Source organism: Manis pentadactyla, chromosome 4 (genome assembly GCF_030020395.1).
Source record: "Manis pentadactyla isolate mManPen7 chromosome 4, mManPen7.hap1, whole genome shotgun sequence".
Taxonomy (NCBI): Eukaryota; Metazoa; Chordata; class Mammalia; order Pholidota; family Manidae; genus Manis; species Manis pentadactyla.
This window is the reverse complement of record NC_080022.1, coordinates 143,030,849-143,054,413: the sequence shown is the minus strand read 5'-3', so window position 1 is coordinate 143,054,413 and position 23,565 is coordinate 143,030,849. Positions and strand designations below refer to the sequence as shown.

The 23,565-nt window shown below is 58.8% G+C and overlaps 2 protein-coding genes across 10 annotated transcripts; one reads left to right on the top strand and one right to left on the bottom strand.

Annotated features, from left to right (window-relative positions):
- Positions 1-1,391: 1,391 nt before the first annotated feature.
- Positions 1,392-5,272, top strand: TP53I13 (tumor protein p53 inducible protein 13). Of its 7 annotated transcripts, XM_036906283.2 has the most exons (9): positions 1,392-1,590; positions 1,782-1,850; positions 2,071-2,112; positions 2,945-3,073; positions 3,193-3,252; positions 3,734-3,862; positions 4,000-4,197; positions 4,288-4,843; positions 4,928-5,272. In XM_036906283.2, exons 1-9 carry the CDS (start codon positions 1,519-1,521, stop codon positions 5,038-5,040), a joined length of 1,368 nt encoding a protein of 455 aa, XP_036762178.2. In that variant the 5' UTR covers positions 1,392-1,518; the 3' UTR covers positions 5,041-5,272. The 7 variants fall into 7 exon arrangements, with proteins under 7 accessions (XP_036762178.2, XP_057357060.1, XP_057357061.1 ...); XM_057501077.1 differs by lacking the exon at positions 1,782-1,850; XM_057501078.1 differs by lacking the exon at positions 2,945-3,073 and having other exon boundaries at positions 1,394-1,590.
- A 383-nt stretch (positions 5,273-5,655) lies between these two features.
- GIT1 (GIT ArfGAP 1) lies at positions 5,656-20,813 on the bottom strand. 3 transcript variants are annotated; one of them, XM_036906280.2, is made up of 21 exons: positions 20,498-20,813; positions 14,869-15,002; positions 14,282-14,394; positions 14,056-14,161; positions 13,302-13,519; positions 13,121-13,215; positions 12,746-12,788; positions 10,989-11,015; positions 10,752-10,800; positions 10,250-10,322; positions 9,566-9,663; positions 9,180-9,291; positions 8,915-9,048; positions 8,632-8,784; positions 8,298-8,534; positions 8,155-8,208; positions 7,886-7,972; positions 7,693-7,766; positions 7,411-7,593; positions 7,218-7,281; positions 5,656-7,071 (listed from the first exon to the last, which is right to left on the bottom strand). In XM_036906280.2, exons 1-21 carry the CDS (start codon positions 20,547-20,549, stop codon positions 6,859-6,861), a joined length of 2,319 nt encoding a protein of 772 aa, XP_036762175.1. In that variant the 5' UTR covers positions 20,550-20,813; the 3' UTR covers positions 5,656-6,858. The 3 variants fall into 3 exon arrangements, with proteins under 3 accessions (XP_036762175.1, XP_036762174.1, XP_036762173.1); XM_036906279.2 differs by lacking the exon at positions 8,155-8,208 and having other exon boundaries at positions 20,498-20,686; XM_036906278.2 differs by lacking the exon at positions 10,989-11,015 and having other exon boundaries at positions 20,498-20,686.
- Between the last annotated feature and the right edge of the window lie 2,752 nt (positions 20,814-23,565).

The following is a 23,565-nucleotide window of genomic DNA, read 5'->3' as shown; positions in this document are numbered from 1 at the left end:
ATAAACCGCATATCCCTGTGCGGGTTCCCTGGCTCCCGCCGGGCGACTGCAGCTGCAGCCGGAGCCACCAACTGCGCCTCCCTCCCCGGGCTCGGCCGTGATCTCTGACCTCCAGGTTTATCTCGGCCCCGCGGCCACCCGCATCTGCGCAATACCCGGCCCCTACTTGGGGCCAGCGAGCGCCAAGGCAGGCAGGCGTCCTGCCCGGACAGCGGGTTTGCAGCGGGAGGCTGGAGCGCCGGGGGCTGCTGCTTGCCTTGCTGTATCAGTGCGCAGTCCCGATCCCACCCGGAGCGTGGGGCTTCCCCAGCAGCCTGGCTTGAGAAAGAGGAAATTCTCAATCGTCATCATCAGGAAGGACTTCCCCAGAAAAAACAGCTCCAACCCTCCGGGAATAAGTTGGGAAAAAGACGCACTCAAGTGCTTTGCCGAGGGATGGGGGTGGGGTGGTGCCTGTGACCCTGCGATGGGTCTCTCCATCGGCTCAATAACTGGCAATTACTGGGGAACAGGGGAAGGGTAAGAAACTCCCTAGTAAGTCCCAGGTATGTGGGAGACGTTCGTGGGCTATTTCGAAGTTTTGGGCGGCTCATCTCAACCTCACCCTTCACCCACGTTCCCGTTTTTCCTGAAAATCCTGAGCCGGGCCAAGAAGAAGGGCATCGGGAAGAAGGCAGCAGAGCCTTTGCTCCGCTGCTGGGGAGATCCGGTCAGCGCTCCCTTGCTGGGGGCGAGGCCTGTGACCCTTCCATTTCGCGGTGACCAATGTCTCCCTGGGCACATCCTGGCCACCTCTGAGCGAACGACAAGAACTGAGGCGGACGTGGGGAACAAAGCAGCCCCCAGCCCTGTTCCTACTTCCTGGGACTTTTGGGCCGGGGGAAGGCGGAAGCCTGAGACCACCGTGGCTCCTCCGGCTCTGCAAGGGTATGAGTACGATGGGCTGAAGGTGAAGCTTTAGATGGGGGACCCTCTTCCTTCCGCAGCTCAGACTTAATGATTCTGATCCTCTTGTAGTTGCCGATCACACTGACCAGTCTGGAGCGGATTTGCTGGAGGAGCATACGGGTCTCCCCCTGGGCCACCGAATCCACAGGGATCCCATTTCCCGCCCTCACCCCCACTCCATGATCCCACCCAGACGCTGCAGCTGCGCTCTGCAGCCCGCAGAGACCCGCTGCGACAAACACATTGGCAAACAGGGGGCGTCGCCGCCTGCCTTGCACCGCGGTGCCACGGACTCGGCTCGCACACCAAACTTTTCCGGCTTCGGTCTGAGGACGCGTGCGCGCACTGTCGGCGGCTGTGGGAGGACATTGGGGCGGGGCAAGAGTGGCTGGGAGCTGCGGGGGGCGGGGCGAGGGGCGCGCGAGCCTGGGGAGCCGGGGTGCGCGGTCCGGGGTAGGGGGCGGAACGGCGCGCGCGAGCCCGGGGTCTACGTGGGCACGCGGCGGCGCGGGGGCGCGGGGCAGAGCAGGGCGCGCTCCCTTGTTTAAGGGGCTGCGGGCCGCGCCCGGGATGGCGCCTCCTACGCTTTCTTCCCGGCTGCTTCTCCTGGCAGCTCTGGCGGGGCTCCTGGGTCCCAGTGAGGTAAGGCAACCCGCTCCTGAGGAGGCTTCGGCCTGGGATCTCAAAGCGCTGTGCCGAAAGTTCGTCCTGGAAAGAGTGGCGTGCGGAGAGGGGACTACGAGCCCGGCCCCGGAGGGCTGGGCCTGAGAAGGGAGGGGGCAGGGCCCTCGCCGAGGCCAGCGCCCCAGCTCTTCTGGGCTTTGGACCCACAGGTGGTGGCTGAGCCGACGGAGGAGGCGGGAGCCCGTTGTCCTGAGGGCCTGTGGCCTCTGCCCCCACAGGTAGGAGCCTGGAGGCAGGTGGAGAAGGGGTGTGAAAGGGTAGCCCAGTGCCGCTCTGGCCTTGCTGCCTCCTCCACAGTCATCGTCTGAGGACCTCTGCCGGTTCCTCAGTTGTCAGTGTCTCCAGCCCAACTTGGCAGCCTCGGGCCTGCTGTCCCCTGCTCATTCCCCACACACAGCCCCCCAGTTCCTTCAAGCTCTCTTCTTTCCCCCTGTATAGGTGTCACCAAGAGTGACCTACACACGGATGAGCCCCCGGCAGGTAAGCCAAGCAGGAAGCCGTCCTTACTTTCTGCACCTGCAACAGCCAGTTCTTTGCAGGCTTTCTCTGCCTTGTCTGCTGACCAGCTCCATTCTTTACCACTCCTCTCAGAAGAGGCAATGTCTTAGTCCCAGGACAGGGAGCCTCAGGCCTCTGTCCCTGCAGCGCTGTGTCAAGAATGCTGTTGAGTAGCTGGCTGTGCGGGCAGGAGGCTGCAAGGGGAATGCCGAGGGTAGTAGGAAAAAAACACCCCATGCCCTGACTCTGCTGTGTGACTGTGGGAGCCTCCTGGCTTCTCTGGGCCCCAGTTTTCTGTAAGAGATGACATGAGTAATGTCCCTACCCACGAAGAGTAAACGAGTAGTACACGTCAGCACTTTGAACAGTAGAAAGCCTTGTCGTGTAAGGAGTGTGCCTCAGGTTACCAGGCTCCAAACTGCATGATTCCTTCTCTGTTTTCATTGCCAGTGGTCCGAGAGCTTCCCTGTCCCTTTCGTTTTCTTTTTGAAATCTTTTTTTTGATCCGTGTAATAGCTCTAGGTCAAGAGACCTTAGTGCCACCTATGTGATTCCTTTCCTCAAACAGCCCTTTCATTAAATCAGTCCACTGTTCGGAAACCTTCATTGGCACCTTATTTCCCACCTTATCATGGTCATACATCCCTGCCAGCTTTTCGGGCCCTCTTTAAATAAGCCTTGTCTGACCTCTCCATATCTTTGATTCCTCTCCAGTCGTGTTGGTCTGTTCACTACACATGTCAGTGCAGCTCATTCCTACTGCTTATCTTTGCTCCTGTTTATTCTCCTCCATTACTAATGTCATCTCGTACAGCTGGCGTATCCTGACCTGAAGCTGAAGCACCCATCCCCATCCATCTTCAAAGCCCAATGCAGGAGTCAGCTCTCTCTTGAAACTTGCTTGATCACATCAGCCCTTACTTATCACCTTCTCCAAATTCATGTAATACTTATAACTTATCTCTTGTAATTTTAACAGCTAATCACTTTGAGTTTTATTAGTTGCTTGTTCATTTGCATTTGTTCCGTTTCCCTGAGTTTTCTTTACATTCCTTGCAAGAGGAGCCCAGGAGTTCTCTTTTGGCATCATCCACAGCAATTTGGCACAGTGCTGAGCATCAGGTCAGCTCCGTCAAAGAGTACTGAGTACGTGATGAAGTGTTTCCATCCTGGGGTGTGTGCCTGCTGCCCGTGTGCCCTGTATTTGGATGCTTTGGGGAGACTGAACCTATAGATAGGATCGATAAACAGAACACCTGTCTCCATTTGAAGGATGCTTACAGTCTAGACTGGGGACCTGTAGAACTATCATTGCAGATGCAGAGAAAAACAGCGAGAGTGTGGTCTGAATCTGACAGGGTTATCCAGGCACTTGGTCATGGAAGTTGTGAGCTTTGAGGGGTGGCACTTTGAGAGGAGGCCTGAAAGGAATGCTCAGAGGCAAGAGGGAGTGCGTGCCAGCATCCAGGCCTCTTTGTCCCTTCCTGAGCCCTAAAGGGTGGCATCCTGGGTGTCCCTTTAAACTGTCCCCCAGGATGGAAGAATTTGGGATTCTTAGGGAGAGACCCAGACCTGGCCTGATGTCTCCATCCTTTTCCTGCAGGCTGAGGCTATCAGCTTCCTCTACCACCCCTGTGCTCACCCCTGGCTGAAGCTCCAGCTTGCCCTCCTGGCCCACATTTGTGTGGCCAAGCCCTCACTGGCCCCTGACTCCAGCCTTACTCAGGATCGAGTAAGTGTTTAATGACAGGTGATTGTTTGGCATTGGCAGAGGCTGCAGCCCCATGGGCAGGGAAAGGAATATCCAGGGACTTCCTCTAGCTTGCTCCCCACCTTCATCCTAGCTCTACCAGTTACCTCCTTTCATAGCCCCTGGTGTTGGCAGCATGGGGGGTGCTGCTGGAGATGGCATGGGTGGAGCCAGCCTGGGCTGCCCGCTGGCTGAAGAGGCGGCGGCGGAGGAAGCTGAGGAAGAAGGCATGGTTCCGTTCCAGCAGCCTTTCCAGGTCCTCTCCCTTGGTGCCAGCGCCGGGCAGAGGGAGGTTGTGTCGGAGAGGGTGTGTGCAGGTGAGGGGTGCTAGGCCCAGCCCTGGTTGTTGGTGGGGTCATTGGGATACCTAGGCAGGGAAAGGGTGACTGCTGTCTCTTCTTCCCTAGGTCCCAGCTTTGGCCTTCACTCTGCACAGCTGGCGGCCTCCAGGCACAGAGGCGGCATCTAGAGGGCCCTGGCAGCGCTCTCCTGGTGGTGCCAAGAAGCGTGAACTGCGGGCTGCCCTCAGTCTGCAGTCCACCCCCTCAGCCCTGAGGGGCCCTGCTGCTTCCCCATGGAGCTCAAAGGCCAAGCAGCCCATGATGGGAGCCCCCAGTGAGAGGGGTAATGCCCCATCTGTGCCCACTGTCTCCCTGCTGCCTTGGGAGTTTGGGAGCAATGCCAGCTCCAGGATAGAGGCTCAGGTGCCCAAAGAGCAAAGCAGCCGAGGGGGCTGTGCCTGTCCAAGTCAGGCTTCCCCAGCCCCGCGGGCAGCGGCACCTCCGCGGGCAGCCCGGGGCCCCACCCCGCGCACGGAGGAGGCTGCCTGGGCGGCCATGGCCCTGACCTTCCTGTTGGTGCTGCTCACCCTGGCAACGCTCTGCACGCGGCTGCACCGAAACTTCCGACGCGGGGAGAGCATCTACTGGGAACCCACCGCGGACGGCCAGGACACGGTGGCTGGTGAGAAGTTCCCCGCCTCGCCCTCCCACCCAGCCCGGGCCGGCATGACTTCCCTACCCTGACTGCCCCCCGCCCCGCCCATAGCTGTGCTGAAGCGGAGGCTACTGATGCCCCCGCGCCGGGTCAAGCGCTCCCGCCGGAGACCCCTCCTCCCACCCACGCCCGACAGCTGCCCGGAGGCGGATAGCTCCGACTGACAGCCTCAGCCCTGCCTCTGTGGCAGGCGCGGTTCCTCCTCCCGCCGGGAGGCTGCCACCTGTGCCACGTGGACCGCGCGAGGGGCCGCCCCCGGCCAGATGGAGCAGTTCTGCCTCAGCATTGCCTAGGGGCTTGTGCTGAGCGTGGGGTTTGCAGAAGGGGTGGCCCAGGGGTAAAAAGGGCTATTTTAGCCTTCCTTGCCTGTGTTTCTAATTAAATTATTTTACTAGAGTGTGGAGCTGAGAGCTTCTGCGACATAGACACACTCCCACCCAGGACACTGTCCTTGGCCATTTAGGTCGTATTTGATAGAGGGTTTCTAACATCAGCCTGGTGCCTGCCAGCCTGCCTCCCTCTTGCCAACTAGGCCTTTCTAGACACAGCGTTTGGGGAGCGTGACACAAACCCTCCGGCCATCATGGGGGAAGAGATGGTGATGTAGTTATTGAAATGCTGTTTTTTCTAAGCTCCTTTCCTGAAAGATAAGGGCTTCCCTTCCATGGAGTCCATGTGTGGAGCAGTTGCAATCTGTTTGCTTTGTGCTTTTGCCAGGTCTGTTATGTCTGCCACCTTCCCAGGCCCCCTCTGAGTTTTCTTAAGCATTAGAAACAGTACATGGTCACTTATTTATTTTTGATACAAATGTACATGACACACGTCTTGACAGTCAGGCCACCTACCACCACGCAGGCAGAGCCTGGCCCCTGGGACAGAGGTGGATGGGGAGAAGAGCTGGGAGGTGCTACCGCCTGCCTCTCTAGTCTTCTCAGGCTGCAGCCCAGGTTCCAGGTACCCAGATACCACAGGTGCAGGTGCTGGCCTCAGGTTTTGGGGAGGGGGCTCTCAGCTGAGTCGGGGATCCTGGGGAGCCAGCCCCAGGCTCAGGTGCTCAGTTCTCTGCCCCAGCCAGCATATCCCTCTCCTCAAGGGGAGCGGGGGAACGGGATGGAGAGATGGAGGGAAGTGGTTTTCCTTGTAAGTTCATAGAGAAGGGGTACAAGTTGGGGGAGTGATGAGGGGTGGCAGCAGGCAGGACCCCAGCTAGTTACTCTGGTGGTCCCTGGCCCCAGGATTGGGGAGCAGGAGGGTGTGCTGAACCCCAACGCTGGTCCTGCTGCTGTGGTCCCTCACCCCTCACAAAATTCCAGATGGGCCAGGCCTCCGGAACGGCACTGCCGCCCCGCACACTCACACTCAGGCACGCAGGGACACTCAGTTACCACAATGTTAAAATTAAGGGGTGGAAGAGAGAGAAAAAAAGAATTTCCAGTGTTTGCTGCTGGGGACCCCGGGAACACAGGTTGGGGCCTGCGCCCTAGGTAGGGGCCATTTGGCATTAAAGGAGAGCAGCAGGGGGGCTGGTAGCTTTAGGGCGGGGACATCCACAGAGATCATGTACAAAGGAGGGGATGCCCCCACTCAGCCCCCATTAGGGCTGAACTGGCTCATGGTGGGGTGCACATGGGGGAACCACCCTGTGTGAAGTGTCCCCACCCGACCCTTTGCTGAGGGTGCCCTGGAGGGCAAGGGCCTGAGAATAATGCCTTATAGGCCCCTGCACGCTAGAAGGGGAGGGGATGCTATGTACAGGGGGAGGTGCATGGAATGTCAGGAACAAAAGCTCCTGCCACCCCACCTCCCCATCCTTGGGGGCTTAAAGGGGGCGGGCACCAGGGTGCCTGGCTGCCAGGGGAGAGTGGCAGCACTAAGGGCACTTGGGCCAGCGGCTCTGTTGGGGTGAAGATTAGTGTCTGGAGTGGCCCAGCTCCCACAGCCAGTGAGGTCCCAGGGTGCAGGCTAGGGCACACGGAGAGCAGTCACTGCTTCTTCTCTCGGGTGGTGATGGTGACCAGCTGCTTGGCAGCCTTGGCAATGTCATAGGCGCACTGGATCACCTGCTGAGTCAGCAGCTGGAAGTCCACAGGAACACCAGGCTCTGGGGGCACCGTCTTCCGGCACTCACTCTGCAGCCGGTAGGCACTGGCGTTGAGCAGCCGCAGGGAGCTGCGCACGGGCTCCAGGGCTGGCCTCTGGAGGGGGAAGGGAGGAGGGACTTGGCCTTCAAACCATGAGCCATGATCAAGCCCAGTCTGTCTCCACTAAGGTTATGGGCAGATTCTCTACATCTGCCCCACCCAGAGGCCTTCCCAATCCTGCTCCTCTCTGGCTCCTGTACCTTTGGGAAGAGAGATGCCATCTCGGTCACAGCCAAGTGGATCTTCTCAGAGCAGGGCACAAAGCTGTGGAGAAGGGTTAGAGATACATTAGTGGAACTCTCAAGGAACACTCACAGGGACAGTAGGACACCGTCTTCTCTCTTGCCCTCTGCAACCCAGAGGCTGACACGAGCCTGCACCCCACCCCCATACCTGTCATGCTTGAATTCCTGGGCAGCCCGCAACAATTCCTGAATGTTCTTGGTGACCTGCTCTGTCTTCAGGATGACATCCTCTGTGCTGGGAAGCCCAGCGTCAAGGTCTCCATCCAGGCTTTCCAACTCTGGGTGGAAGTCCTCTTCCTTGCCCAGCTCTAGAAACCTCTTCCCTTCCAGTCTGAGGCAGGAATTAGAGACATTCTGGTCACGAGGCCACACATCTGGGGCCCTCACAAACTCCAGGGCCTGCTCACCCTCCTCCCCCTGGGTGCCTCACCCAAGCAGTGGGTCCCCACTTTGTGTGTTCTCATAGTCACTGTCGGCACCGCTGCCATGGCGGGAAAGCTTGCTCTGGAGGGTGCAGGGAAGGGGTGTGGGTGAGGCTCACATCCCTGGACCTGCATCCCCAGCAGTGCTCACGCCCACATCTCATTCAGCTGCCCCTGGAGTACCAGGGCTGGAAACATTACCGGGTGGCGGCTTCCTTCCTGGGAGCAGGACAGCAATGGGGAGGAGGGAGTGAAGGGCATAGCTGAGGCGGACACCCCTTTCCGGATCTGAAACCCAGGAGAGCTGGGGTCAATCTCTGCTCCTCCCCGGCTCCACTTCCAGCAGACAGGGTGACATACCTTGTGAGTGTAGTCATCCCCGTGCAGGGCATCAAGCACAAAGCTTGGCCCTCACCAGGGCACAGACCCTATTTGCATAAATGGACCCACTGCCCCCAGGCCCTGCTTACCCGGTAAAGGCCAGCAGGGACATGTACTGAATAGACGGTGTCATCCTCCAGCTCCTGGGGGTCAGCACAGTGTGTGTCATAGAGGGCCATGTGGTGGTCCCAACCCCAAGTCCCCACCTCCTTGAGACCCGTAGGGAACTCACAGTGCTGTGGAAAGGCTGTAGCCGGGTGGTGAGCTCGTCCCCAGGAGGGCCCCCAAAGGGCTTCAGGGCAGAGCCCGGCTCATACATGGAAAAGGCTTGGCGATCCCTGCGGTGGGCACTCCCTCCAGGCCCCATGGATGCATGTTCTGCCCGGTCACCAGGGAGGGAAGGTGTGGGCACAGGCACCGGCCCTGGTGGCTGCCGGATTTGCAGGTTTTCTGCCTGCAACTTGTGGATCTGAGAGTGTGGAGTGGTGTCAAACTCCAGAGGGTCCAGGCAGCACCCCCACTGGGGCTCTGGGAGCCCCCACTCCCACCAAGGCTACAGCCCTCACCTCCCTCTGCAGCCTCCGGAGCTCGTCACTCAAGCTGCTGTTGACCTTCAGGAGCTGCTGTACCTTGGCCTCGGAGGTGGCCAGGGCTTTCTTCAGCTCCAGGTACTCCTGCAGCGTCACAGCCCCATCGGACAGATCTGAGGAGTCCATGCTCTGCAGAGGGAGACACAAGCCAGTCAGCCATTGCAGCAGGGGACGAATGCCTGTGGTCATCCCATTTGCCCCCAACGCCCCAGGCAGAGCTGGGCCTTGATGGAGGCCTGGGGAGGGGCAGCACTCAGACCCGGGCGCGATTGTTGCGAGTGGCACCAGTGCTGCGCAGGGGCTCCTGGTCGGTGTCCTCGTCCGAGGCCACACTGTCATAGTCGTGCTGGTCGTCGAGGTCACTCTGGCTCCGTGTAGACAGCTCGAGAGTGTCTGAGGGCACAGGCCTGTCACTCAGGGTTCAGCCACATGACTCGTTTATCATGCATCCCCAAAAGGGAGCCATAAAAGAGAATATCCTAGAGCAGTACCCACTGCCTGTGCCCTGCACATGCCCTTCCCACCTGTGGGGCTGCTCAGGCTCTTGCCCTGCTGCCTCCGCTTGGCCTCACTGAGAATGTCGATGATCAGGGTGGCAAACTCTCGGGCATTGAAGCGGGCCAGCTTCTGTCGCCCCTGTGAGGCAGAAAGGGCCAGGGCCACATGAGAGGTCCCTTTACGTTTGATATGCAGGGGTGGGAATGAAGCAGCAAGGCAGCCCCCTGCTATCTGATTTAACCACGGCTTCAATCCCAGTGCCAGCTGGGGCACGCGAGGGAGGCCTCACCCAGGGGTGAAGAACAGCGGGCCTCAGCCGGGCCCAGACAACAGCCATTAAAGAAGGGCAGGGCCCACAGAGCTGGAGACCCTGGGAGGGAGATCATCCAGGCCCTCCATCCAGCCCCCTCACCTGATTCCGTGTGGCTGAGTATTCGGGGTTAACGGGCAGGAAGGGCACAGCACTGCGCTCCGTCACCAGGGTGCTGTGGTTTTGGGTGGCCAGCCACACTGTGGGGGAGGGGCAGGGAGCAGTTCGTCCACGGAGGCCAGGCCCACGGCGGGTGGAGGTGAGGAGGTGCTGAGCACAGCCTTCCTAGCCCCTCCCCATGACCACCGAGCCAGAAAGGGCTGGTGTTCAAAACAGGGGTGGTCTTCAGACCGGCACACATGAAACAAGCATGGCTGGGTCAGCGTGATGCTGGGCGAGGCCAGCTGGGGACTGACAAACAGGACGAGGCGACTCCGGTCAGGCCAGGCTCAGATTTTGGGCTGTAATCTGGCTGTGGCCAGGAAGGAGTGATGTAGGGGGGTGGAGTGGGACTGGGGAGAGAGCCAAAGTGGGAGGCAGCCAGAGCAGAGATGAGCCCCAGTCCCAGGGAGGGGGAGGAGCAGGCTGGCTGCCTCCTGCTCAGCACACTGGCTGGCCAGGGAGGCTGCCCAGACTCACAGCTGGCAGAGCTTATATGCAGCCCTGCTAAGCACACCAGCCCCCAGTACCCTTCTTAGTCCCGGTAGAAGGACACCAGGTCCCACCCTTCACCACGGTAGGCACTCATTTCATCCACCCCAGGCCTCCAACGCCCACTCAGCTCACCAGCATCATTTTCTCTTCGATCCACCTCGTCATACACGTCCATGGCAAGTTCCTCAAAAAGCCGGTTGCTGAGCTGGAGGCAAAGAGGGGGAGCCAGGCTTTGTCAGATCATCTGGCCCCCAGCGCCAGCAAAGCCAGCTCACCAGTATGTCATAAGATGTAGGGAACAGTTTCCCTTGCACTGCCAGCCCCACAGTCTCAGAACTGGGAATGGGTAGGAGTCTGTCCGCCAAGCTCCAAAATGGGGGAAGGCAGAAGGAAGATCAGACCAGTTCGTGCCCTAGACCATAGGTGCAGCTAGGGCCCTGGGAGTCTTCGATGGGCAGAGCCAGGGTCGAAGACGGGTGGGTAGGTGGGGAGCAGAGACTGAGAGGCCAAAATGAGAGGCAGGTCAAAGCTTGGAGAAGACACCAGTTCAAGGGAAGGGGGAACAACTGCAGGGGCGGGGAGCCAAGAGATGGGGGCAGTTCCGAGTTTTAGGAGCCTGTCTGAGCAGACTTACCGCCTGCAGCTTCTTCTTGGCAGCTTTGGCCAACTCGGACAGGTCCAGGCTGTCAATGAAGCGGGGGATGGGAATGGGAAGGAGGGGAGAGCACAGACATGAGAGGTGGCCGAGCCCCTGCCAGTGACTCCCCAACATGCAGGGATCCCAAGGAGACAAAACCCCGGTGCCATGCACCAAGTGCCTCCCAGCACCCCCCCTACCTCCAGAGCCTGCTCCCCTGGCAGGCACATATACCTCTGAGACATGCACTTTTGCCGAGATCTAAATCCAGAGGAAGGCAGCAGAAAGAAGAACAGGACAGAGGCAGCCAATTACCCAGCAGCAGGGCCGCAGTCACCTGCCTACATCAAGCTCAGACCCAGAGTACAAACATCAGCTCCTGGGAGTCACCTGAAACTTCCCTCCCACTCGAGGCCTAGCCATGCTGCCCCCAGGCTCTACCACCACTTTCTCTTGTCCCAGCTTTTACAACAGTTTTCTAATCCACCTTTCTACTTCTAGACCCTTCTCTCCAATCCTTTTTTCCACCCAGCAGCCAGAGGGATCTGTTGACACAACTGGCAGCACTAGCCCTGGCCTTAAACACATCTCAGCAGTAACAGGTATGTACAACACACTTCACTATATTTCCACAGAACGCCCACTCAAAATTTTGCTGATGCTTTGCATGTAGTATCTTATTTAATCCTCTTAACAGCCCAGAAAGATAGGTACTGTCACCCTCATTTCCAAGAAAGGTGACTAAGGCTCAGAGAGGTTAAGTAGCCTGCTTGAAGTCACACAGCTGGTAAGGGGCAGAACTGACCCCACATGTTCATGCTGGGAACTGTTCTGCCCTCAGGATGGTTGTAGCTAGTTGGAGCTCCCAAGACTGCCTACTCTCTGACCTCTCTCTATTCCAGTCTTGTCCTGGGATTCCCTGCCTCTCACATCATGCTCCAGTGACAGGGACAGCCTGCAGTTCCTGGTACAGCACTTCCAATGGCTATGCCTTTGCCTCTTCTGTTGTGCTCCCCACTGCAACTGTTGGACTAGGCTGCCTCTCTCCCCAGCCTGTGAGCTCCGTAAAGGCAGAGGGCATGTCTAAGTTACCTCTGCGTCCCATTGCCAAGAACAGCAGCTGGCCCTGGGAAGGTGCTTGATTAGCATTTCATTGAGTACCTGCCCATTTAACCCACACACACCACATGTGCAGGCACACACCCTAGGAAGAATCAGACCAGAGAAGTAGGGAGAAGTCTTGAGGTCTCATAAAAGAGGACTAGGTTCAGGGATCCAAGGTGCCCAGGCCTGACCATCACCAACTGCCCACCTACACTGGCCTCTGGAGGAGGAGGGAGCCTCCTCCCTCCAGATCCAGTCCAGCAGGCCCGGCTTTGCATGAAGACGTGGCCATCAGAGGCGGCCACCAGGTGGTGCTAGCATCCACCTTGTGAGCTGGGTGAGTGTCTCCCACAGCCTGGGTACCTGGGGCCTCTCTCAACTCTGAAGCAGAAACACCTTGATTGTGCCACGCCTTGTCCCCCAGCCTCTACCCAATTTCTGAACACACCAAAGAAGTACGGCCAGTAGTCCCAAAGTCAGTCAAATCCCTGCAGCTGACCACCTTTTCATTGAAGAGCAGAGTCTTGTCTAAAGATTTTACAGTGGGGTCAGTGTCCCTGGAAATAGAAGCAGTGATCCACAGCTTGAGTGTGTGTGTGAGGGGTGTTCCTTGTACTCAGGCCCTATGTACTGGACAGCCATGGACTCAGGATGTGCTGGCCATGTGCTGAGTTAACATTCCTTACCTGCTTTGGGGCCCAACATCAGGGAGTGACAATGGAACTGTGAAATGCTTGTGCCTCCAGCCTCTGGTGGGTGTGGAGGGGTGAGGGTAGGGGCCTTGGGCCCCTATAGTCTAGTGCGTGGGATGGGCAAGAGGCTCTGTGGGGCTGGCACCCACATGGCATTCCATAGCTTCTGGGAAGGGGCATCAGGTGGGTGCTCACCTGTCAGCCATCTGTGGGATGATGTAATGCCCATTCTTGTGATCTGAACAAAAATAAAAATGCCAAGTCACTGGGGCTGGGTGACCTCAGCAACAGGGAGCCCACCTCACTGCCATGAGCAGGGCTTTGCACCCAGAAGTGTCAGGGGAGAGGGAGGACAGACGGCCACCCCCAGGAGCCCAGGGAGCTGGCTGGAAGTTGTGCCCACCCCCACTCCCACCCCAGTGAGCTGCAGCCCAGAGCCTGCAGCATTTTCACAGGAGCCAGTTGCCTAGCAACACGGTTCCCCAGCTGGCTTTGTCACCATGGCACCTGCTGGGGTGTGTCTGGGTCCCACCTGCCTAGCTCAGCCAGGCCCGCCTGCACTCTGCTCACCCGGCTTGCGTCCACAGAGATAGAAGGCCAACCGGTCAGTGAGCTCATACTGGCATTCGACTAGCCTTTCCGCCAGTTCATGGTGCCCCGCCTGCCTGTGGGGAGGGGGCATGGCTTAGCCCTGCAGCAGCAGCCCGCCCCCCGCAACCTGCCCAAGCCTCATCCTTCAGCCGACCCTCACCTGGCATAGTCAATGGGTGTACGGCCATTAACATCAGGGGAGCCAGGGTCAGCCCCATACACTACAAGAAGCTCGGCCTGCAGTGTCTGCCCCGCCTTGGCAGCCACGTGCAGAGGTGTGGTACCCTTCTCTGGGTGGAAAAAGTTGGCCTGGGCACCCAGCGACAGCAGGCGCAGACATGTCTCCAAGTTGCCCGTCCGCACACTCGAGTGCAGTTGCTGCAAGGGGCAGAGTGTGCAACAAATATGTGTGTGCACAAGGCCCCTCCCTCCTCAAGCTGCACCTAGTCCCGGCAGCTTCTGGGACTCTTACTAGCTCCAATGAGCCCAGCTGAAGTTGGGTGTCAGGGAGGAGAGAGGGCTTCCCACTAGGAGTTAATGTCAATTAAAAATAACTGCTGTTAGTCACATCTATGACATGCTATATGCTCTGCTTGGAACAGATATTATCTATGAAGTAGATGCTATTTCTTTCCCATTTTACAGATGAGGAAACAGAGGCTCTGACAGGCCCAAGTGTTCCTAGCTTGTGGGAGGCACCTAGGGAGTTTCAGCCTTATGTGCACACGTGGGAGCCAGGGGCCTTGACTACGTGCAGTCTGACCATGCAATCTTGTCCCCCACTGTGCCCACTGTTCTTGCCTGATCTGGCTGACTTTGGGGCCTAGGGCTCAGTGGTGATGAAGGGGAGGCCTTCAGGGCTTTGAGGGTAAGAAGAAGAGAGGCCCACCCATCTGTTGTGGAGACCCTCAAACCTTGCTGAGGTCTTTGGCGGTGACCCCGTCATCATCCCGGCAGGGCAGCTTGTGCACGAATGCCAGCATCTGGTACTTGGCCCTGATGAACTCTGACTTGATGGGGCTGCATGGGTGGGTCACACAGGAGGAAATGGGGAGCAGAGTAGGGGAATGGGCTGGTCACTTCCCAGGCCCATGTCCCAGACAGCATGGCCCCAGCCACCATTCCTCCAGCCAAACTCACTGGACTTTGTCTTGGGGGTTAGCTTTGCGCCGGCCACTCTGCACTTGCGCGGGGTCCAGCAGGGAATGCTCCCAGATGGAGTTGGCCCCGTTGCTGGCAAGCGTGTGCACCATCTGTGGGGACGAGATGCCACGTGAGGGTGTCCCCTGCGCACTGGGGGAAACACCTCTGAGTGCAGGCCATAGCCAGCGTGGCTGGAAACAATACCAAGGGGCCTACTACGTGCTTGGCACCACTGTACTGCCACCCAGTCAGGCCACCCAAGGAGGTGGGTGCTGTTAAGCACTTCGGGTCTCATGGTGAGCATGCCAAGGCTCAGAGAGGTTAGGTGACTTACTCAACACTACATGGCCAAGCTAGTAAGTGGCAGGGACAGGGCGAGAACCTAAGTCTGTATGACTCCCGTCCTGGGAGCTGCCTGTCTGTGTAGGCAAGTAGATAGGTGCAAAGGGTCAGGGTTAGACTCTGCCCCAGGTGAGCAATGCCCCCTGGAAGCTGCAGACCCCAGAGTGGCATGGGTATGGGGGAAATGTGCCTGTCTGGGCACACTCTGCGGGGAAGGTAGAACCCCTTGCCCTGCCCTGTACCTGCAGCAGCGTGGGAGGCCAGGCGCTATGGCGAAGGTGTTTGACGATGGAGATGTGGCGTCCCAGGCTCCGGTGCACACTGCAGCACTCGTCACACACCAGCACGCCCCTGCTGATGGAGGCCCAGCCGGGGTCTGGGCGGGGGGGCACAGTCAGCCACAGCCTGACAGAGGGGGCCTCCTGAGCACGTTCTGGGCCCACACTCTGCTTAGAACCACACGTGCCCTCACGTGGTCCCCCAAAGGAGCTGGGACCAGGAGTTCCCACAGATTACTGATGAGGCAGCTGAGGTCCGGCAGTGGGGGGGGGATTTCCCAAAAGGCTCACAGCTGGTGACTGACAGAGCTGTGCCCCTTCCTACCCAGCTTTGCCCCTCTGGGACACTGTGGTCCCTGGGACCTACTCAGTGGGCACAGCTCCCTGTCCTGCAGACTTTCCCCAGGGACAAGACGGCTGCCCCAGCCCTTCTCCAGGGAGGCAAGAAGCCCCTAGTGGATGCAACCCCAATGCGACATGCCAGACATCCCTAGACACAGTCTGTGTCCTGCTTAGGGCTACATATCTCCTGTATGCAGGTGTCTACTGGAACCACTGGCCCACCTGCCTGACCCATCGTAGCACTCTGTAGGCTCCTGCCTCTGCCCTAATCCTGGAAGGCAAGAGGCCCTTTCATGCCTGAGCCCCCTGCCACACTCACTGATGGACAGAGCTGGAGCCCCCCTTAGGGCAGATGGAGAGAGCACAGGAACTAACCCCGACTGAGCACCCACTGTGTGCCAGCTGGGAGCCATGTGTGTGATAACTATCTCTCACAACTGTCAGGCCATGTAGGAATGCTACTACTGATTTACCGATGAGGAAACAGCAGCTCAGAGGTTAGAGCGCTTGCTCAAGGTCATACAGCTACCAAGTGGGGTTGCTGTGATGTGGACCTAGGCACTGGGACCATCCTGTAACCACACCCTGACCTTCTGCCCCTGCCCCAAAGGGGGCAGCCCCAAGTGGGCAAGGGCCCTGGGAGCCACTAGCCACTCCTTGGGGAGAAGCAAACTTTGGAAACAAGAAAGGGGGCCAGCATAGAGTGGGAGCTCCTGGGGTCCTTCTCAAGGGCAGGGAAGATGCCACCCGAACTGGGGCCCCTTGGGAGAGGGGGAGGAGACAGCTGCATACAGCTCAGGCTGCGGAAAGGTCACAGGGGAGAAAGCAGCCATTGTGTGCCGCTGGGGAGCAGGGGGCAGGGAGCCTCTCTCCCAGGACACTGTGCTCTGCCCAGTCCCCCGCCCTGCCTCCTGTCTCAGGAAGCCCTGCCCTGGAGTTGGGGGTGGCTCTCTGCCTTGCCCTATGGTATCAGGGAATCCAGCAGTGGACTCCCTAGGGGAGGACTCAGGGTAATGAAACCCTCTCCAACCAGAAGGTGAATCTCAGACCCTTTCCCACAAGGACTTCCATCAAAGTTCCCTATAGAGGAGACTCTGTAGTCAGGGTGCAGCCTGGGCTCTGCTGACAGTGAGGGTCTCCTTCACGACATGGAAACAGGAAGTGAAAGAGGGGTCTCAGCTCTTTGAGTCTGGTCTTCTTAGGCATTCTCCAGCAAAAAGGGCAACAGAGGGCCGCACCAGATGCCCACTGCACACCTTCCCGGGGGCTGACTGCAGGGGCCCAGAAGAAAGGCACCCCACCATCTATGCCAAGAGGGGGAGCCCTAGGGCACATGTCAGTGTTGGCTCTACAGTGAGGGACCCCAGGCATGGGAAGCTCCCTCCCCCTATTCACAGCCACCACTGGGTCAGGGGTCTGCGCACCACACCTCCGGTAGCCCAGGCAGGAAGCTGGAAATGACGCAGCCTAAATTCCTCTTGTTGAAATGGTGGGGTTTCCTGTAAGTGGGGAGCCGCCCAGGCCAGGATCATAAATGGGCTGCCCTGAGGCCTCCACCACAAGCCCGCAGTCCTGCCAGAGAAGCCAAGCCTGAGAAGACTGGCCAGATAATCTAGGGCCAGACCAGACATGGTGAGCACCTGAGTATAGTAGTGACTGAGAGGCCAGGATCCAGGAAATGTGGCCCAAGGCTTTGGCTGGCACTCTCCCACCTGGGAGGAAGGGTCTTCCCTCTCCTCCACAGGGGCACTGACCTGGTCTGGGGTATACTGGTGCCAGCTCAGTTCTGGGTGACAGAGACCCTACCACCTACTCCCTATACCCAAGGGGTCTTGGCCTTACCAAAGGCCCTAAACCCTACCTAAACCAGTTCCTAAGCAGAAGCACCAGGAAGGGATTCTGAACATTGTAGCTTAAGGTTAAGGGACCCTTATGCCCAACAGGATCCCTGGATCAAACTTGGAGCAGAAGGGACAGAGAACATAAGGCTTAGGGGATGTGATGGCCTCCTCAGTATTCTGCCAACCCTCTATGTCAGGCAGGGAGGAGTTCTGGTATGTGTGGGCAAGTGGCAGGAGAGGTCCTGGGATGATGTTAATCAGTGCCAACCCCATGGAGGCCTCTACTGAGGTGAATTCATGTCACCACCCAAAGCCACTCTAGAGCTGGGACAGGTCTGCTATATGAAAGGCCAACTTCTCCTGAGCTGGGACCAGATCTTCATTAGACAGGAGGGAGAAGCCCACTGTCGTGAAAGCTGGCAAGAGTGATCCATGGGGAGAGAGATTAGAACAGTGGTTACCTCTGGCGGGGGCAAGGGGGGCGATGAATGGGAGGGACAAGAAGCCCCATAGAGTGATGGAAATACTTTACTGCTGATCAGAGTGGTGGTTACACACACACACATATATACACGCAAAAACTCATCAGGCTGAACAGAGAGGTGCAGGCACTTTGCTGTATGTAAGTTATGCCTTAACAAAGGAGGAAGAAAGTCCATCCTTCGCCCCCACCCCACAGTCCACATTATGAAGAGACAAATGAGCCTGCAGGTCCCCAAATGTCCCCAGCTGGTGGCCAGCCTTGCTAATCTAAGTGCCTATGGGATGGGCATCTTGAGGTGTTCACCCATGTCCAGGGTGGCTGAAGCGGAAAGGTTGGGATGGAGGCTGCTGGGGTAAGGAGCAGGCCCATGAGAGCTGGGCTAGGACTGGGGCAGGGTGAGCGGAAGGGAAGGAAGGAGAGAACACACACTCTTCAGGGTTCCCTGACCCCTCTTGGATGCCCAAAGCAGGCAAGGACACAGATGGTGCCTGGCGAGCTGGCACCAGCTCCACTGCAGCCATGCCATGTCTAGCTGCCTCACAACATACTCACACTTGTCCCTTGTGTGCCCAGGCCTGGGAGCAGAGGGAGGATGGGGCCCTCTGGAGTCAGGCTGTATCCGATCTTTCACCTCCAAGAGCCCCCAAATTAACAAAAGGGCCAGGACCCCACTCCTAGGTCTGGGGCTGCAGGGTTCCTTTCACAGTGAGAGAAGCCTATGATTCTGGGTAGGAGGCATACACCAAGTGGGGGGCTCTGGGTCTGGGCTCCAGTCCACTGATTACCCTCATGCCCCTTACCTGGGCTGCTACAGTTCCCAGACTGAGAATGCCACTCCATGCATCCCAGGGTGAGGGTATGGGGTAGCCCCAAGCAGCCAGCTGGGGTCCTGAAAAGCAATGCAGACACTTGGGAGTGACTGCTATGTGCCAGACAGTTTGCTAGGTGCTGGGTTGGGGTGATGAGTAAGACTTTGTCAGCACCCTGCCCACCTCACCATCCTCACCTTTCTTGCCACCTGCCTCTACCTGACCCATATTCTGGATTAGGGGAAAAGGAGGTATCTGGGGCACAAATGTCTCTGTGGGATGAGGACTGGGTATACAAGCTGGGCATTCCAACACATCAGATACACAGCACTCTTCCCCAAGCCCATTGGGCATCCGGAGGCCACAGCCAAACAGTGGAATGCAATGGAGAAAGGGCAACTTTCTTGCTGATGCTGACCTATGTCCCTCCAGCCCAGAATCAGGCCCCCAGACTTGGAGATGGGACAGTCCTCAAAAAACATTTCCACTCCAACTTCTCTGCTTCCCAGCTGAGGAAACTGAAGCCCAGAGTGAGGAAGTCTTGCTGTGAGTCAGAGACAAGGCTGGAAATAAAGGCAACAGGGGCTCCCCTGACAGGGTATCTATCTGTTAAGAACCCCTCCCAGCCTACCCACCCCCACCCATGCCCGCCCAGCAAAGGTGCAGAGCAGTCGAGGTCAGACATATAGAAGGCAAGCTCTCCTCTCAGTCCTCCCATCCCCACCCCCGCCTGCAGTCAGGGAAAAGGGGCCACAGTTTCTAGCTAGTAGGGGCTAAGAACACATACCCCCGAGAAGCCCCAGCTTCTTTAAGGCTCTTTAGACCATGACATGCTCTGGGAGGAGGCATCAGAGTCTGAACCACCCAGAGTACCATGCCTCTGCCAGGCACCCACAGTTCCCCAATTCTCAAGCTTGGAGCCATAAGAACCACCAGCATCTGTGGGTCTAACCTGTTGGGGTCCTGGGTCTGTCCAAAGGGTAGCTGGAAGTTAGGGGCCCACAAAACAGCACCCTGCACTGTCACACTTAATTGTGCCCACAGTCCCCCTGAGCCTGCTCGGAGGTCTCCCAAGGAGTTAGCTCCTTTTCTAAAGAGAGGATGGACAAGGGCCAGCTGCCAAGCACCATCACTGGCAGTGTCCTCCCACAACATAAGGGAGCAGACTCTCAGGTCACCACTTCCTCAGCAGGTCAGGGGGCTTCACATCAGTGTGGACCTGACTCTGCTGGGAAGGAGAAGGGAAACACTAAGGTAAATAGTGTGAGGAGGTAGGCCAGGAAGCCAGCCAGATCTGGGGAATCTAGGCACCCCTTAGTGCTGTTCCCTACCCACTTCTGGCCAGACTGGGCTAGGGGACCTGGAGGGGTCTGTGCTCAGCCTGGGGCAATGCCAAGCCCACCTTCCCAAGCAGGCCTTAGTGAAGCATAGGAAAAGCAGAGTCTACTTGCTCCTAGTCACCAGGCGGCCTGGGGATGCCCCAGGGGAAGAAGTCAAGGCTCATACTGGCTCTGACCACCAGGCCCTACAAGGAGCCCCAGTCTTGGGAACCAGGGTCAGGGAGTCCTAAGACTAGCTATCCCCTCACCTGCTCCCGAAGAAACAGTATCCAGGTCCCGTGGCCCCTCTACCCAGCTCTCCGCCCCTTGCCCTCCACTACCCCCTCGAGCGTGCCGACCATGCAAGCAGCAGGTGCAAGACGCGGGGGTGGCACTAGAATGACACAAAACCACACTCGCCCCCACCTCCTAAGCCCTGTCGGCCTCGCCACAGCCCTTCTGCCACCCGAGGCTGGCGCTTCCGTTTGGGTACAGAGATGGGAGTGGGGGGGAGAGCAGCTAGCTGTCCGCCTCCCTCAGACTGAGGGGTGGGAGGCGGCGCCGGGAATGTCCTTCCCCGCTTGTCCACGGACGCGAGGGAAGACGGGACCCGCGAGCCGGCCCTCCCGCCAAAGACGCCGCTCCGTAGCAGCCGGGGCGGGGGCCGAGGCCGGAGGCCGCAGCCCCCGGCCCAGCCCAGCCCCGCCCCCCGGCCCCGCACGGCGCTCCCGCCAGGCCCCGGCGCCCGCCCGGCGGCGGCCTCGGCGCGCGGCCCCGCCTCCGGCCCGGCCCGCTTACCCGGGGCGCTGCAGTCCGCACACACCTCCGCTCGCGGCCCCTTCCGGGACATCCTCAGCGGCGACGCGGCCACAGCCCTCTGGGCCAGCGTGGGGGGCGCGGGCGGCGGGCCCGGGCGGCGGCGGCCCCTGCTGCCCGGCCCGGCTCCGGCAAGGCCCCGGCTAGGCTCCGCGCGCCCGGCCAACCGTCCGCCCTCGGGGCTGGCCCGGAACCCGCCGTGCCCGCCTGCCCGCTCGCCCTCGGGCGCCCTCCGCCCCGCGCCGCCCCGCGCCGCCCCGCAGCCGCTCGCCGCTCGCTCTCTCCGCCCCCTGCGCGGCTCCGGGCCGCTCCTGCAGGAAGCGGCGCAGGCCCTGCCCACCGAGGGAGGGGCAGCCTGCGCCCCCGCCCCGCCGCCGGGCCCTGCTGGCCGCGCCTACCGGAGAAAGGAAGCCGCGAGCGCGGGCGGGAGAGGGCGGGGGTGTTTAAAGGGACCGTGGCCGCCGCCAGGCCAGAGGGGGCAGTGTCGCCTGCAGCCCCCGCCATCCCTCCGGCGCTCTCCTGGCAGAGTAAGTCACCCTCACAGTCCCATCCTCTTCACTCTCGAGCTGGAGAGTGGCCCACGGAGCGTGGGTCCAGGGACAGTGACCACTGGGATCAAGGAAGAAAGTAAGGAGCTGGAGGCCCTGGTCCCCGCTTGTCAAAGGTCTGCGGTTTGGGGTACCCGCCTATCTCTCCTTGGGGTGAGGAGTGCTCCCTGGTCCCCCATGTGTCCATATTTGTGTGTCCAGGTGGAGTCACACCCTTGCTGACTATGCACACCGTCAACAATATGGACGCCCAGGTGCCAGAGAGGTCGTGCAGCGTATCCCTCTGCCTCCGGGCTAAAAATACATCTATGCCTCTTTCATGCTTCTATCTGAGCAGTTTTTAAAGACCTCCCAAGGAGTGACCACTGTGCGTGTGTCAGTAATATCCACTTGGCATCTGCCTTGTATACATCCACGGTGTTTCTGAGCACCAGAGGTGTGTGTGTCCAGGGTGTGTAAGTATAACAGACAGAGACATTTTTCTGTGATGGCCTTTCTTCTTGGACTTGACACCGAGACTCTGCGGAGTAGGGGGAGCTGATCGGGAGCCGAGGCGCAGTTCCCACGTGGGTGTACCCCTGCACTGAGCATGCTCCCCCATACACGTGTGTCCCGCGTGCACCCAGCCCCCATCCCTGCAGCAGCAAAAGTCCAGAGCACCCTGCTTCAGAGGAGAGGGCAGGGGTGCCCAGGAATAGACCCGGGGGCCAGACCAGCAGTGACACGATTAAGGGAGGGTTCCTAAGTGATGGGGAGTCCTGTTCGTTAACAAGAAAGAAGAGGCTAGTCCTTGGGCAGGGGTGCGGTAGTTGGTCTGTTTTATCCCAGCGGTGCCAGAGCAGCAGTGACTTGTGGGTGGGCAGACTACTTCCCTGGGGGAGACAAGTAATGATCATGAGTCACATCACCCGAAATACATGCAAAGCTGCCTCCATCGCCTTTCGCTGCAGCCCAGATTGACAAGTTTGTTTGAAATCGCGATCCACGGGGTATATTTATAATCGCACTTTAAAAAAATGTTGCAGGCCTCCCCTCCCCCCACAACCAGCAGCTAAGCTGGTGGGTCTTCTGCAAGCAAAGATACGGGGCGGGGGACACGAGACTACACGGCGGGGGAGGGAAACGAGTCGGGACACACCACCTGCCGCCCTGTGCTGCATCCACACCAAGGAGTCTTTGGGCTTGGTGGCCCCAACCCTGGCTATGTGAGGAGCTGGGAGCACAGCCCGAGAGTGGTGGCCGCCCGACCGACCCCCAGCTATGGAATTTCATTTATTAAATATCGAGGAGGCTGCTGGCAGCCCCAACGCTTGGCTGTCTTTTGTTTCTTTGCTGTGTGGGCGCGTCTCAAGCACGTGGCAGCTGGAGAGCACAGGCCGGAGGAAAAGCGACCTGGGTTTACAGTGCAGGGCCTCCAGACAAAAGAGAGCCCGGCTGCCCAGGGGATAGGCCCCCCAATCCAGGCTGAGCTCCACCCCCACCCCCTTCCTTGAGCTCCAAGATTTTTCAGGGAAAGAGGGATGATTCATCCCTTCTCCCCCCGCCCCCCGCGCCCGCCGTCCCTCCCAGCCCCGGCAGCCCCATCTGCTGGTTGGCCCAGGGACTACCTGGGAGTGGCCCAGGGACGCAACCACGCTCCAAACTTTGTTCCGGAAGCCCCCAGCCCCGCCACAGCCCGGCTTCTGGTCCTGGGGCTAGGGATAAAAGGGTTTCCCTTTGGAGATGTCGCCACCTCAGGAAGCAGGACAATTAAAGAGAGATCAAATACAAGATTCTACAATTTAATGAGGAAATGTATTGGCATTCTCCCGGCCACTCCTAGCAGTCCCTCTCCTGCTCTAGCCACCTCCCCAACTCTCGCCGCAGCCGCGACACTCTGCTGACCCCTCGTGGTAGAGGTGGGCAGCGGTCCGAGGCTCCCGCTGGCTCTTCCCAGGCTGTAGAAAGGGGCGAAGCGTCCACTCCTACCTCCTCCTTTTCCCGCCGGAGCCTGGCCCCGCGGGGTGTGGAGGAGCAAGGAGAGAAGCCTGCACAAAGAAACCTGAGAGAAGCGAGGAGAGTTTGTAAGCTTTTGCCAGCACCTCCCACACAAACACTTCTTGGATTATTCCAAGTGGGCTGCTATGGAATCCCTTATTCCTGTCTTGTTCTATGGTGGACTCCAGAAGGCACTGTGCTTGGTCCTACCACCTGTCTCAGTCGCTTGGTTGGGGGAGGGATGCTCCGTTTCCAGGGCAGTTACTATCCTTAGCTCACCTCACCAGGGAGTATTTAGAGTTTCGTTTTAGAGGTGACTGGTCTGAGAAAACAGAAAATGTAAGCAATTTAAATAAAGTCAGTCATTTGTTTAGAAGGAATTTGAACTCAGGTCCCTCTAACATCCCAGTTCCTCTCGGAGGACTTTATCTAGGTGGCCCCAGAGGCCAAGGCCAATCCCACTTTTGCCACAGACTCTGCAGTGATTTTTTTTTTAAGTTTGAATAAAAGAGGGAATTTATTAGA

Bases quoted from the DNA above. Each gene is read 5' to 3' on its own strand.
- GIT1 (XM_036906280.2), bottom strand. From the start codon at position 20,549: ATGTCCCGGAAGGGGCCGCGAGCGGAGGTGTGTGCGGACTGCAGCGCC. The intron at 10,323-10,751 runs GTAAGTCTGCTC...CTTTGCCTCCAG, and splicing joins CCAAGAAGAAGCTGCAGGCG to CTCAGCAACCGGCTTTTTGA. The intron at 8,785-8,914 runs GTCTGAGTGCTG...CTCCCTCTGCAG, and splicing joins CTCGCAACAATCGCGCCCGG to AGCATGGACTCCTCAGATCT.
- TP53I13 (XM_036906283.2), top strand. From the start codon at position 1,519: ATGGCGCCTCCTACGCTTTCTTCCCGGCTGCTTCTCCTGGCAGCTCTG. The intron at 1,591-1,781 runs GTAAGGCAACCC...TTGGACCCACAG, and splicing joins GGCTCCTGGGTCCCAGTGAG to GTGGTGGCTGAGCCGACGGA. The intron at 2,113-2,944 runs GTAAGCCAAGCA...CATCTCGTACAG, and splicing joins CACGGATGAGCCCCCGGCAG to CTGGCGTATCCTGACCTGAA.